This window comes from Belonocnema kinseyi, chromosome 5 (assembly GCF_010883055.1).
Source record: "Belonocnema kinseyi isolate 2016_QV_RU_SX_M_011 chromosome 5, B_treatae_v1, whole genome shotgun sequence".
Taxonomy (NCBI): domain Eukaryota; kingdom Metazoa; phylum Arthropoda; class Insecta; order Hymenoptera; family Cynipidae; genus Belonocnema; species Belonocnema kinseyi.
In genome coordinates this window covers 139,845,374-139,860,388 of record NC_046661.1, presented here as the reverse complement: position 1 = coordinate 139,860,388, position 15,015 = coordinate 139,845,374, and the positions used below count along the sequence as shown (strand labels likewise).

The 15,015-nt window shown below is 25.6% G+C and overlaps 1 protein-coding gene across 2 annotated transcripts in view; it reads right to left on the bottom strand.

Annotated features, from left to right (window-relative positions):
* Positions 1-15,015, bottom strand: part of LOC117173061 — a 451,519-nt gene that overhangs the window by 3,809 nt on the left and 432,695 nt on the right. For both annotated transcript variants that reach the window (XM_033361436.1, XM_033361438.1), the window contains 2 exons: positions 12,539-12,700; positions 4,058-4,247 (listed from right to left, as the gene is read on the bottom strand). In XM_033361436.1, coding sequence (XP_033217327.1) covers positions 4,058-4,247; positions 12,539-12,700 — 352 coding nt within the window. The remainder of the gene's footprint in view (positions 1-4,057; positions 4,248-12,538; positions 12,701-15,015) is intronic.

Genomic DNA, 15,015 nt, shown 5'->3' with positions numbered 1-15,015 from the left:
AAAAGTTCTCATCTTTCCTTCAGCAGCTTCTGAAGTAGTACGTGCCGACAATGTCATTGAATTGAAGAACGAAAGTTTTGTCGTTTGTCTAACCATTTCATCAATTTTCATCCAAGTGTAATTGTTCTATAAAGTTTGATAGCGACGAATTCTGAGCCTGTCATTGAGGTTATAATTTCTTTTAATTCGCTATAAGAAAGAATTTGTTGCCGTATGATTTACTTGTAAATAATTTTGTATCATTAGTCATGCTTTCTCCTCTGATTTATAAATTATTGTCCTAACTGTAAATGAATAAACGATTCTATTGAATTTAATTTCGAATATTGTATTATAACCTCAAAAAATAGGGTATAATTCTGTTACAAACTTCGCTATACCCAATTGTCTAGTCTTGGAAAACCAGACAAAAGATCATGATTTTAATTTTTCTAAACTAGTTAGTTCCGCCATTCTGTCAAAAACCTTGTCGACACCCTGAATGAAATGTTTTCTTCCCCCTTCAATTATTTCCAAATAACGGCTTTGTAATTGGAAACTTCTATGTTAAAATAAAATAAATATTTCTAATTTTTACTTGGAGTATTAATTTACTTATGATTTGAGATTGAATTAATTTAAATATTCCAATAGTGGAAATTAATCTTAGTTTCCAAAAACAGAATACTTGTATCAGATGGAACATTCAAGTTGTATAAACCCTAATGAACAATAGTAAATTAAGAATTTAAAAACACAACCTAAAAGGTTAGGAACAAGATTTATTCAGAACATATCACAAATCTATTTAGGTATCAAAACCAGTAATGTCAAACTATTCAGACACCATTCAGAAAAATATCGGATTTTAGCTTATTTTGAAATAAAACTTACACCAAACAGTGGAAAATAATCTTAGCTTATAAAAACCAAATACTCATATGATATTGATCATTTAGAAAATATAAATCCTAATAAACAATACTATATTTGAAATTTTAAAACGCAACCTTAAAGCTGTAAGACAAAATTTATTCAGAACATATCCTAAATTTCTGTACGTATCGAAACCAATCATCTCAAACTATTGATAAACTAATCAACCAAGTACATGTTTTTAGTTTAATTTAAAATTAAACATACATCCTGCAGTAGAAATTAAGCTGCGATTTTGAGAACAAAATACTCACATCACGTCGATGATTCAGGAAGTATAAATCCTAAAGAACAATAGTAAATTTGAAATCTTTAAACACACCCCAAACGATGTGGAACAAAATTTATTCAGAACACAAAATCCCAAATTTATGTATCTATCAAAAACAATCACCTTAAACTATTTCGAAAAGAATCCTTCAGATAGCGGCTCAGGTTTATTTGGGAATTAAACTTATATCCAATAGTAATCCTGGAATGTATTGATTACAAAACAATTATCTAAAATTCTAAGCGAATCAAAGTTATCGAACCTGACCAAACAAATAATTTATTAAAAAGATCTATTATTTTTAATTATTCTTAAGCTAATTGTAAACTAAACAATTATCTAGAATCTGTAAACCGATAACAAGTGGGAAGAAATTTTGTTTGCAGAGAATTATAAAGAAGAATTCTGAAGTCATTATCCAGAATTCAATTTTCTAAAATTAAGGACACAATATTTATTTAGAACTAATCATGGTGAATCAATTTGTCAAAAACAATCATTTCCAATCATTCCTAAACAATTTACCAGAAAAATTCTAAAGCTATAATTCACGAAAGATTTTTCAGAATCTTCGGTACAAGATTTCTTTAAAAAATATAATTATAAACAATTGGTTATTATATTTAAAAAAGAATTGTTATGAATTGTTTGAAATGAAATATTTGGTTAGAATTTAAGTACTCTATTTTCTTTTTTAAATATGTTGTTTTTTTAAATTAAAAATTTTTTTTTTTCTGAAAATATAACTATTCAATATTTGACTGACAAGTTGTTCTTTTTAGTAAAATTTTTTTACTCTTTTGGTAGAAATTAATCCTCTGGTCTTGAAATTAATATTTTTGTTAGAAATCTGTCACCTTAGTTGAAAATGATTTTTTCCCCTAAAAATTGAACTAATCAATTCTTGATTTATAATTTTTATTTTTAATTTAAAATGCATGCAGTTTGTATAAAATTCTTCTTCTTCAGTAAAAATAAATCTTCTATTCTATTTTTGGTTGAAACTTGATCTTTTTTAGTTCAAAATTAAACATTTTGGATATTTTTTTTTTGCTTTTGTATTTGATAATGCAAATATTTCGTTGGAAATTTATGTATTTAAAAATCGTTTTTGTGGTTGAAAGTGCATCTTTCTTATCGAAAATAAGACTACTTGGTTCCAAATTATAGTCTTTTCTCAAAAATTGATCTTCTTTAAAATACATCTATTCCAGATAAAGATTTATAATTTTAGTTCAAAATTCAATACTTTGGTTATACATTCAACTTTTTATTTAAAATTTGGTATTTTTTAATGTAAAATTCAACTTTGTTGTTGAAATTTTTTAAAAATTATCTTTCTTGGTAAAAAATTACTGTGAAAATTAATCGCCTTGCCTGAAAATTAATTTATTTGCTGAAAAATTCAAGTATTACAATTGAATATTCATCATTTTAGATGAAAATTTAGGTTTTCGGTTAAAAATAAAACTACTTAGTTAAAAGTGGAAAGATTATTTTTTCAACTGAAAATCTAACTATTCCATTTTTTGTGGGAAACTGATCTTTTCTATTTCACAATTTAGCTATTTGTTTAAAAATTGATTTCTGTAGATAAGAATTTAATTGTTTGATTGAGAATTAATGTATTCTTTTGAAAAATCACCTTTTTGGCAAAAAATTAATCTTTTCAGTTAAAAATTCAACTATCTGGTTAAAAATGCACCTACCTTTCTGAAAATCTAAATTTCTACTTGCAAAAAAAGAAAAATTAAAGCGGTCTGAATTGAATTTAGTAGGTTTCAAAAAATGATTAATTATGTTTTCAGTATTATTTAATTATTTAATAAATCTATAGTGCTAAAATATCTAGGAATATTATTGATAGATTTTTAGATAATTTCATTTTTAATGCATCAAAAACAAAATGTTGAGACTCTTTTTCTATTGTGTGCATTTTTCTCTTCTTGCGTGGGTAGAGAAGCGTATAAAACGAACTTTTATTTACACTATAGCAAAGTACTTCACGGAAACTTTTCTTAGTGACTTAAGAGGAGGTTTTTTAAAGTAATAGAAAAGAACTTTTGAATGCTATTTTCTAAATGTAGTTCATTCACTCTTAGGTAGAAAGTTGCACTTTAAATCTTCCGACTGCCTCAAACTTTTATTTTATTATCATTCTTTCGATTTTCTACTCGGGACAAAAGAATTTTGCATCCTAAATTAGAAAAAATAATAATGGAATATGAATCAAAATTAAAGAAGTTTAAATGAGATTAAAATTAAAGTAAAAATCTTATTTAAAGGGCAACCAACCAAATCCCCTTTCTTCTTTTTTTTATTTCTTTGGTCCCTTTTATTTTTATTAATCAAATTACAATATAAAAAACATTTGGAAAAAAATTACCAACTTTTCGGAACAACAACGGAACCACGATGCTCTCTTCCTGAAACCCGAGAATCAAGTAAAAAAAGTCGAACTTGATTCTTGGTTTCAGAGAGAGAGAGAGAGAGAGAGAGAGAGAGAGAGAGAGAGCGTCGTGGTTTCGTTGCTGTTCCTGCCTACTAAATTTTTTTTTGATTTCGTTGCTGTTCCTGCCTGTTCGAATTTTTTTCCTTTGATAAGGGTGCTATATAAGTGCCAAAACGTTGGTAATTATTTTAAAACAATCTTATTGTGATTTGATAATAATAAAAATAAAACAGACGAAAGAAATAAAAAGGAGAAGGAAGGGGATTTGTTTTTTCACTTGTTTCAAAATTCAATAGCAACATTTTATGGTGGTTGTCCAAAATTTGGTGGTTGGCTTCTTCGTTTTTTCTCAAGAATTCACCACATCGATTAAAAATATTTTTCTTTTATACATTTTAGAAATAAATATGTATACCTACTTCATTTTTAATATCATTTTGTAATGACAAGTTCAGTCTCAGATCCTCCAATTGATCTTCTAGAGGATCAGAGGGCATGATTTCGACGCTTCGCGTCTTATTGGACGATTTTCCATCTTTTTTCCAGGCATAAATCGGCGATTCTTTGCTTGAACGAAGCTGACTCGCTGGATGGTCTGGATCCACAGATCTGTAACAAAGTTAGAATTTAGAATATCAGAAAATTTGAAAAATTTTCAATTTTGTGTTTCGCGCTTCGCGCTTCGCGCTCGATGATTGATTTATCTCGCGCTACGCGCTTGGACTTTGTATTTTTTCCACATTTGTGCGCAGGCTTTTTAAAATTAAATGTTAACACATCGACAACTGTAATTTGGTGATTGTGAATTACCTTTCGTTAAAGCTCCTTCGGCTTTAACGAAAACATTCTCTCAAAAAGGATCAAGAGCAAATTTTCCGAGCTTTCTTGGGTCATATTTTGTCGTATCTTGCATAGTTCGATCACAAAATAGAGTTTGCGATTTTTAATTATTTTTTTGCAGTCAAAATTTAAATTTCAAATTTTTCGAAAAAATTAAAATTTTAAAAGCATGTAATCTTTCACTGACACAGATTTTTCAGTTTAAAAATAAACAAAAATTTAACTAAATTTTTTAATTTTGAAGCGAAAAGGTGAATTTTCTACAAAACTGTTTAATTTTTAACAGAAAAAATTTGTAATTGTCATCTAAACAACAGAATTTTTTATCAAAATTGTTGAGTTGTTAAGCTCACAGAATCAAATATCTTAAAAAACGTATTACTCTCAAATCAAAAGAGATGAATTTTCATTTTTATTTAATATATCATCAAAAAATTTTAAAAGTGTTAAATCTGGCATCCAGAAAGATTTTTCAGTAACGAAAGAAACAAAATTCCACTAAATTGTTGAATTCTTAAGTCAAAAAGTCAATTTTCTTAAAAACTCTTTCATTTTTCAAGTAAAAAAATTATTCTCAACACAAAATTGGCTATTTTCAAGCCAAAAAGATGATTTTTTGACAAAAGTTTTCAGTTTTCAAGCTAAAAAATCAAATATCTTAGAAAAATTTTAATTTTGCTTTCGAAAAGATAAATTTAAAATTAAATACTTGAATTTTTAACCAAAAATTTATCTTCAAATCCAAATAGTTTACTTTACAGAAAAAAAGACGAATTTTCAACAAAAAAGTTGAATTTTCAAACCATTATTCCAATTTTAAAGCTTCAAATATGAATATTTAAACAAAAAAACAGAATTTGAAAAAAATAATTGATTCTTCCACCAAAAAAGGTTTTTCTGTCATAAAATAAATAAAATGCAACTAAAGTTTTTTTTATTTTCAATCCAAAAAAGCCAATTTTTTACAAAACAGTTGTATTTTGAAACCAGAAATACAAATTTTTATAAATATAAATTAAAAAAAAAGTTAATTTTCAACCATGAGATGAATTTTTAAACCAAAAAGACAAACTTTTATCAAAAGGGTAGAATTTTGAACCAAGAAAGACTTTTCAGTCAGAAGAGAAAGAAATATTAATAAATATTAAAAATAAAAAGATGATTGTTTAATAGATTAGTTCAATCTTCCAACAAGAAAGATTTTCCCATCAAGAAAGAGAAAACAGTCAATCAAATTGTTGAATTCTTAAGACAAACGATAAAATTTTAAATAAAAAAATCGAATTCTTAACTCTAAATGATAAATTTTCTATAAAAACGGCGAATGTTCAACGCAGAATTGAAAATTTTCAACAAAAAAAGATCAGTTTGAAAAAAATTAGTTAAATTTGTAACAAAATAATAAAATTTTGAATAATAAATGTGGTTTTTGAACCAAAAATATAATGACAGAAGTAGAATTTGCAATCAAAATGAATGATCATTTGAACAAAAAAAAATGACTTATACCAAAAGGTAAACTTTTTATCAAATTAGAAAAAAAACCGAAAAAGTTATATTACGTCCAAAAAAGATAACTTTTTCAAAAAATAGTTTAATTTTCAACAAACCATATTGAATTTTTAACAAAACAGTAGAATCTTCAATAAAAAGAAGCTGAATTCTAAACGAAAAATATAATAGTAGAGTTTTCGAAAGAATTAATTTTTAACAATAAATAGATCAATATTCTTTTTGGGTTTAATTAATTTAGTCTGTGCTTAAGCAAAAAATGAGAAAAATCGGACAAAGCGGGAGTTCCCTAAAAATAAATAAAAAAAGGAAATATTTTAAAAATGGGAATGAATGAAAAAAGTGTGAAGTTTTTTAAATACAATTAAAATACTAATTTTAAAAGTCAAAACTTACCAAATTGATTCTACTTCCATTCAAACTTTCCCTTTGACTTGAAAAAGCTTAACCCCAACCTCGAGTTTCAATATAGTTAGTAAACTTAATTTTCCAATAAAGAAGGTTCAGAGGACACTAAAGCTGATGAAACTAAATTCAAAAGACTAAGTTATAAAGGATTAAATAAACTGTAAATAATTTTCGACGGGAGTCTACAATTTTCCTGCATCAAATCCTCTGTCAAATCCTCTTTCGAACAATGCTCAACGCAAAGAGGATTAAATTTTAAGAGATGAAGAATAATAAGCTCTCAAATAATAGATTTCCGAACCAGCAGATTATGAACCTTATCTTTTCAGATTAAGTAGAATAATAAATTGTTTTTGGTTTGAAATTTTAATGGAAATTTAAAATCTTCACTTGAAGCTACTTTAAACAATTAGGATCTCTTGGTTATAATTCTTCTTTCTCCCATTATTCTCAAAAGATTTATTAAAAATTTATAATCGTAAGCTAAAGTTTCGAAACCAATCATACTAAGCTGTTACTGAAGCAATCGTACAAATATTTGGTTTTAGTTTCTTTCGAAATGAAACATCCATCCAATACTAGAAACTCATCCAGAATTTTTTCAAATACGAAAGAATGATTGACATTTGAATTTTCTGAAATATTTAATGCAACATTTATTAAAAAATTATTATCGTAAATGAAGGTAACAAAGCCAATTTATTGAAATCAATTAGCCTAAACTAATTCTTAATCAAACATCCAATTATTTGTTATTAGTTCGTTGCGAAATAATAGATGCATCCAAAACTAGAAAATAATTCTAGAACTTTTTTTAGCGCAAAACAATAAATCACAATTTAATTTTATAGAATTGATGATAACAGAATTTTTCAAAAATTAACTTCGCGAAATAACGTGTCAAACCAATTCATCTTGAACTTCCTAAGTCAATCACATCAATATTTGCTTTTAGTTTTTTCCAACATAAAGCATCCACCCTATACTAGAAATTAATTTTAGACTTTGTTTAGCAGGAAACAATAACATATAATTTAATTTTCTACAATCGATGCTAGAAGTTTTATTAAAAAATTATCATCGTGAATTAATGTTTAAAGCCGAATCATGCTGTACTATTCCTAAACCAATCGTCAAAACATTTATTTTTATTTTATTTTTAAATGAAACATCCATCTATTAGCCAATGGATCAAAACCAATAATCCAAAATAATTCTTAAACATGTATCATAAAAATCCCTAAGACAATAATTAAGGACTTTACTTTGTAGAATAATTTTTATAAAATTTATTAAAAAAATATAATTTCCAAGTAAATCTTGATGATAATTCTTAAAACTATGTTTTAAAAGCAATGAATTAAAACCATTCATCCTAGACTATTCATAAACTAATTATCAGAATATTTGGTTTTAGTTTGTTTCAAAATAAAACATGCCTCCACTATTAAAAATTAATCCTAGAATTATTTAAACACACTACCAAAACTCACACTTAGATTTTCTAGAATCGATGGTAGAAGATTAATTCAAACATTATCATCAACAATAAATGTTTCAAATCAAACCATCATAAACTATTCCTAAACTAATGATAAAAATATTTCTTTTTAGTTTCTTTTAAAACAAAAACATTCATCGGATACTGGAAATTAATCCTAGAATTTATGGAATACAAAACACTCATCTCACATGGACCATTCAGGCAATATGAATCCTAATGAGAAATACTGAATTTGTTATCTTAAAACACAAGCCAAATTATCAATTCATCCCAATTCATTCCTAAACAATTTACCGAAAAAATTCGAATTCAATGTATTGAAACCAATCATTACAAATCATTCTTAAACACGTATCATAGAAATCTAAAAACCATAATTATCCTAATTTGCTTATAAACTATTCATGAAAATATTTGGTTATACTTTGTTCCGGAATTAAACATCCATCCACTATTATGAACTAAACTCAGTTTTTAAAATGAAATACTTGTCTCGCATAAATAATTAAGAAAATATAATTTATAATGAGCAGTCATTAATTTAAAATCTTAGATCATATTCTGCAAGATATGGAACAATATTTACTCGGAGCCTATAATCCTAAAGTAAGTAATCAAAACAAACAATTTCCAAATGATTTACCAGAAAAATACTAAAACAATTATCCAGAATATGCTTTCGTCCAATTTATGGTAGAAGATTTACTCAGAACTTATTGTCCTAAAACAATGTAACAAAACTAATCATCCTAAACTACTCCTGAAAAAATTATAAAAATGTTTGTTTAGAAAGTAAACATTATTTGTTTTCAGTATCATTCGAAAAGTATGAATCCTAATGAGCGATACTAAATTGTTTTTTTTTAAAACAAACGCTGCAAGCTATGGAATAAAATTTGTTTATAACTTATATTCCTAAACTAACTTATCAAAATAAATCATGCTAATTAATTCCTAAACAGTTTGCAGGTAAAATCGTCGGCCGTTTTGTAAAAAAAATCAGCCCAAGTCATTTCTAAATACGTATAAAAAAACAATAATTAAGAACTTAATTATGTGGAATCATTGTTGCACGATTTATTCCAAAATTATCATATTGAACCAAAGTTTTAAAACCAATGTATTGAAACCATTCACCCTAAACTATTCCGAAACTAATCATGCAAGTATTTGGCTTTAGTTGGTTTTGAAATAAAACATCCATCCACTATTGGAAATTATACACAGTTTGTAAAAGAAAAAACTCTTCTCACATGGATAATTTAGGAAATATAATTTATAATGAACAGTTATGAATTTAGAATCTTAGAGCTATGGAACAAGATTTACTTAGAGCTTATCATCCTAAACTAATTTCTCAAAATAATTCATCTTAATATTCATTCCTAAACGATTTAAGGAAAACATTCTGAGATAATTGAAACGATTCATCAAAAAAATCCTAAAAATAATTATCCGGAATATACAATTTCACAGAATTAATGGTGAAAAATTTATTTAGAACCTATCATCATAAACCAATGTATCCGAACGAATCATCCTAAACTTGGCCTAAATCAATCATCTAAATTTTTGTTTTTAGTTTGTTTCGAAATGAAACATCCATCTAATTGGAAAATTAATCCGGAATTGTCAAAAGACGAAACAATAACTCATATTGATATTTTCTCAAATCTGTGGTGCAGGATTTATTACAAAATTATTATCGATAATCCAGCTTTTAAAGCTAATGTATCCAAATCAATCAGCTCAAGCTATTCCTAAACCAAACATCTAAATAATTCGTGTTAGTAATTTCCAAAATGAAGCATCTATCCAATACTGTGATTATATTCCAGAACTTTTTCAACCCTAACCAATAACATGGTGCAAGCAATGAAATAAGATTTGATTGGAACCATAAAATTACTTGTGAAAAAATATCACTCAATTTCATTTCTAAATGATTTAATGGAAACATCCTAAGCCAATTGATCGAAATCAATCATTCCACACACTGTAACCTATGGAACAAGATGGACTTGGAGCTTATCATCCTAAACTAAGCAAATAAAACATCCGAAACTATTTACTGGAAAAATCCTAGAACAATGATCCGCAATACAATTTTGTGAAATTTAGGGTGAAAGATTTATTTAGAACTTATTAACCTGAGCCCATGTAATAAAACCAATCATTCTAAAATAGTCCTAAACTAATCATCAACATTTTTGTTTTTGGTTGTTTCGAAATGAAACGTCCATCCAATAGGGAAATCAGGCCAAATTTTTTTCTAAACGTAACAATAACAATTGAATTGTCTAAAATGCTTGATGTAAGAATTATTGAAAAGTCATTATCGTAAACCCAGGTTTCAAAGCCAATGTAAAGAAAGCAATCAGCCTAAACACGTTCCAAATTAAACATTCAAATATTTGTTATTAATGCGTTGCAAAATGATATATCCATCCATTGATGGGAATTAATCCCAGAATTTTTTTTAACATAAATTAGTAACTCCCAATTGCATTTTTTAAAATCTGTGGTACAAGATTAATTTAAAAATTAGAATCGCAAAACAACGTTTTATAATTAATTATCCTAAACTATCCCTAAAACAATCTTACTGATATTTGTTTTTAGCTTGTTTCGAAATGAAACATCCATCCAATACTGGAAATTAGTTCTAGAATTTTGAAACACAAAAAAATCACTGACAATGTAATTTTATAGAATTCGTGGTACATCATTTATTCCAAGATTATTATCGTGAATTAAAGTTTCAAATTAAGTCACCAATCTAATAATCGACATAAATCCTAGAATTTTTTGAATGCGAGAGACCTATCTCACATGGATCATTCTGGAAATATGAATCTTAATGAGCAATACTGAATTTGGTATCTTAAAATACACGCTAAAAGATATGAAACAAGATTTGTATAGAACTTATAATCATAAAGAAACTTGTCGAAATCAAGCACCTCCAGTCGTTCCTAAAATTTCTACTCGAAAAATCAAGCCAATGGAAAAAAACGAATGATCCCAAACCATTCTTAAAAACGTATGATAAAAATCCGAAAACAATCATTAACTACTTAAATTTGTAGAATCACTGTTACAAGAAAAATAAAAAAATTATCATCTTGAAACAACGTTTTAAAACGTTTGTTTTAAAATAAATGGTTCATCACCTACTGGAAATTATACTCTGTTTGTAAAAGAAAAAAACAATCTCACAAGGATAATTTAGGAAATACAATTCATGATGACCAGTAATGGATTTAGAATCTTAGAGCTATGGAACAATATTTACTTAGAGCTTATCATCCTAAACTAATTTATCAAAACAAATTGTCTTTATATTTCTTTATTAATTATTTAGGGATATTTGTTTTTAGTTTGTTTTGGAATGAACCATTCATCCAACAGTAGAAATAAATCCTTAAAATTATTCAACAAGCACAAAACAATAACTTACAATTTAATTTTCGAGAAACTTTGGCACCAAATCTATGTAAGAATTATTAACGCGAACTAACTTCTATCTACTATTGGGAATTGTACTCAGTTTTTGAAAACAAAACATCCGTCTCACATGGATAATTTAGGAAATGAATTCATAATGAGCAGTAATAAATTTATAATCTTAATGCACACTGTGCAAGCTATAAATTATGATTTGCTTGGAGCTTTATCAAACTAAAACAAGTTATTAAAACAAATTATCCTAAGTCATTCCTAAACGATTTACCAGAAAAATTTATTATCCTATCACCCTAACCAATGCATCAAAACCAATAATCGTAAACTAATCATCCAAATATTTGTTTGATGTTTGTTTCGAAATATAAGAATCATTCAATACTGAAAATTAATCATTAAATTTTTTAAACAGGAAACAGTAACTCACAATTTAATTATCTTGAATCATTAGTAGAAGCTTTATTTAAAAATTATTATCCTAAACCAACGTTTCAAAACTAATCATTCGAAACTATTCTCTATCATTAAAATTTTTGTTATACGTTTGTTTCGAAATTAAAGATTTATCTAATATTAGAAATTAATTTTATTTTTTGGAAAACAAATACCTGGCTGACATGAATATTTCAAGAAATATATTTCCTTATGAATAATACTGTATTTAGAATTTAAAAAAAATCCTTCACAAGCTATGAAACAAGATTTGTTTTACACTGGCTATTCTGAAATAACTTGTCAATTCCAATAATCTCCAGTCAATAATTGGGACTTTGATTTTAGGGAATCTTTCTCACAAGATTTATTCAGAAATTATTACTGTAAATCTAAATGTTTCAAAAACAAGGCTCCTTACCTATTTAGAAATTAACCATTCAATTTTTTTGAAGTGCAAACCAAAATAAAATATCCATTCAAGATTGAAGATAAATCTAGTACTTTTAAAATAAAAAACAGCATTCACAATTGAATTTTCCAAAATCTTTGGTAAAATATTTACTGAAAAATTATAGTCGCAAACCAAGAGGAATTCGTTTTCAAGAAATTAATAACAATAAGCTTTTCAATATAATTGATTTATAAAATACCAAATCATGAACTCTATATTTTTAGATCTAGCATAATAACACATTTTTCTTGGTTTAAAATTTTTGAGGAAATCTAAAATCCTCACCTGAAGCTATTTTGACTGATTGGGGTCTCTTCGATATCATTCTTCCTCCACTCATTATTGTATTTTGGAGATGAGACTGCAGAGACAGCGATGAAGGCATTTTTTGGTTTTACAGAACCTTCAAGTGAAGTTCCAGATTTTGTAAGGGGCATTGCTGTCACTCTGAAAAAGAATATTTATAATTGTATTCGGGACTGCCTTCAAGAAAATTCGCTTTTAAAAAGGCTACAAGTGATGCAAATTATCTTTCAGCAAACAATTTGAATTTTCTACTAAAAAGGTCCATTTTCCATCTTAAATGGAATAGTTAAATTTTTAGTAAAAAAACAATTTTCAGAACCCTAATAATTAAATTTACGGTTGGAAACTAATTTTTGGCAAAAAGAAAGATTTTTTAACAAAATATTTAAATTTTTAACCAAAGATATAAATTTTGAACAAAAAAAAATTTCAAAAAAAAAGAGTTTTTTACAATATTGTTCAATTTTCTACAAAAGATATTGATTTTGAATAAAAAACACTTAAGTCAACTAAAAGAGATTAATTTTTAACAAAATCGTTAAATTTTCAAGAAAAAATACTGCTTTTGGACCAAATTATTCCATTTTTAGTGAATAAATTATATTTTGAAGCAAATAATAACATTTGTAACCAGAAGAGATGTATTATCAACGAACAATGTAAAAAGTAATATTTTATTCAAAAGAGATTTCAATTTTTAATGAAAAACCGTTAAAGTAAGCCAAAAAAAGCCAATTTTTATCAAAAAAATTAATTTAAAGCTAAAAAATAATGTAACAAAAAATTGAATAGTTGAATTTTAATTTTAGAAAGTAATTTAAAAAATCTTTTTTTAACAAAATAGTTAAATTTTCAGTTTAAACCCCTAATTTTCAACCAAATAGTTAAATTTTCAACCAAGGACATGCATTTTAAATTTAAATAAAGAATTTTCAACAAATAAAAAATTATTCTTTTATTAGAAGAGTTTAACTTTCAACCCTGTACTCAAATTTTTAACCAAAAAGATTAAATTTCAATTGAAATTATGAATTTTTAATTCAGAGAATATAATTTTCTACCGAAAAGATAAAATTGACCGAAACTTTTTAATTTTCAAAAACGTGAGTTAATCGTAAACTAAACAGTAAAATTTTTAAACAAAAATATGAATTATCAAAAAAAATATTTACTTTTTGTCAAAAAATTTTTTTAAAATAATTACATATATTTTCAACCAAATAGTTAAATTTTTACTGAAAAAATTAAAAAATACAATTAAAAATCAAGTACTTAAATTTTCGGGTTAGAAATGAAATTTGAAAAAAGGAAATTTTTAAGAAAAAAGATTAATTTTTTACAAAAAATTCGAATTTTACATTAAATTTTGAAATTTCAACAAAGTATTGAAATTTTCAACTTTTCATAAAAAACATGAATTTAAAAAATACACGAAGTACTTGATAAATAGCCAACACAAATATATTATAATTTATGTGTTATAAAAAGAGAAACATAAATTTTCACCAAAAACAAAATAAACAAATTTTTGATTCCAAAAATTAATTTTTAACCACAAAGAAAAACGAATTTTCAAAAACATAAAATAGTTTAATTTTCGACAAAAAAAATGAATTTTCTGCCGAGAAATATTAATTTTCTTCCAGGGGAGAAGAGTCAAAATAAAAAAAAAATTAATTCAAATTAGGATAATTCGTGTGAATTAAAAAAATTCAAGGAAAAATTTAAAGAATTAAAGAGAATTTATAAGATTTTAATGAAATTAAGGGTGATTTCCCATAAACTTTAAATTATTTAGAAAAAAATAATTAAATTGAGAATTGATAAAATTTAGAAAAATTCAATTAATTGAAATTAAGGTAAAAGAATTCAGAAAATAATATGTAATTAATATTAATTCAGGAAAAATTAAAAATAATTTTGGAAGAGTTAAAAATTATTCAAGTTAGTGGATTTTTGTTTTTAATGCAGAAAGGTTCCTCTAAATATAATTGAAAAGAATTAGTAAATTCAGAGGAATTTAAAGAAAATGAGAACAATTCGATAAAATGCATAAAACTCAAGGTGAATAAAAAAAATTCAAGTAAGTTGCAAACCATTACAAAATTTTTTTAAAAATTAACTGAATTAATTTAATTTGAAGTGAATCTTAGAAAATACAAAATAAGTCTTCAGGGTGAATTAAAAAAAATTACAAATTTGAAAAAAGATAAAAATTTTCACAAAAAAAGGTAAGAAGAGAATTCTTTTTTTAGACAAAAATAAATATCAAGGGGAAAAACAATTAAAAAATTAAATATTCGAGTAGGCAGGAACAGCAACGAAACCACGATGCTCTCTCCCTGACAACCAAGACTCAACTTTGACATTTTTTTACTTCTTTTTTCTGATTTTTTTGTGGATTTCTGCTATGTTTTTGATAAGTCTTCATTTTGGCCATTATTTGATTCTCTGGT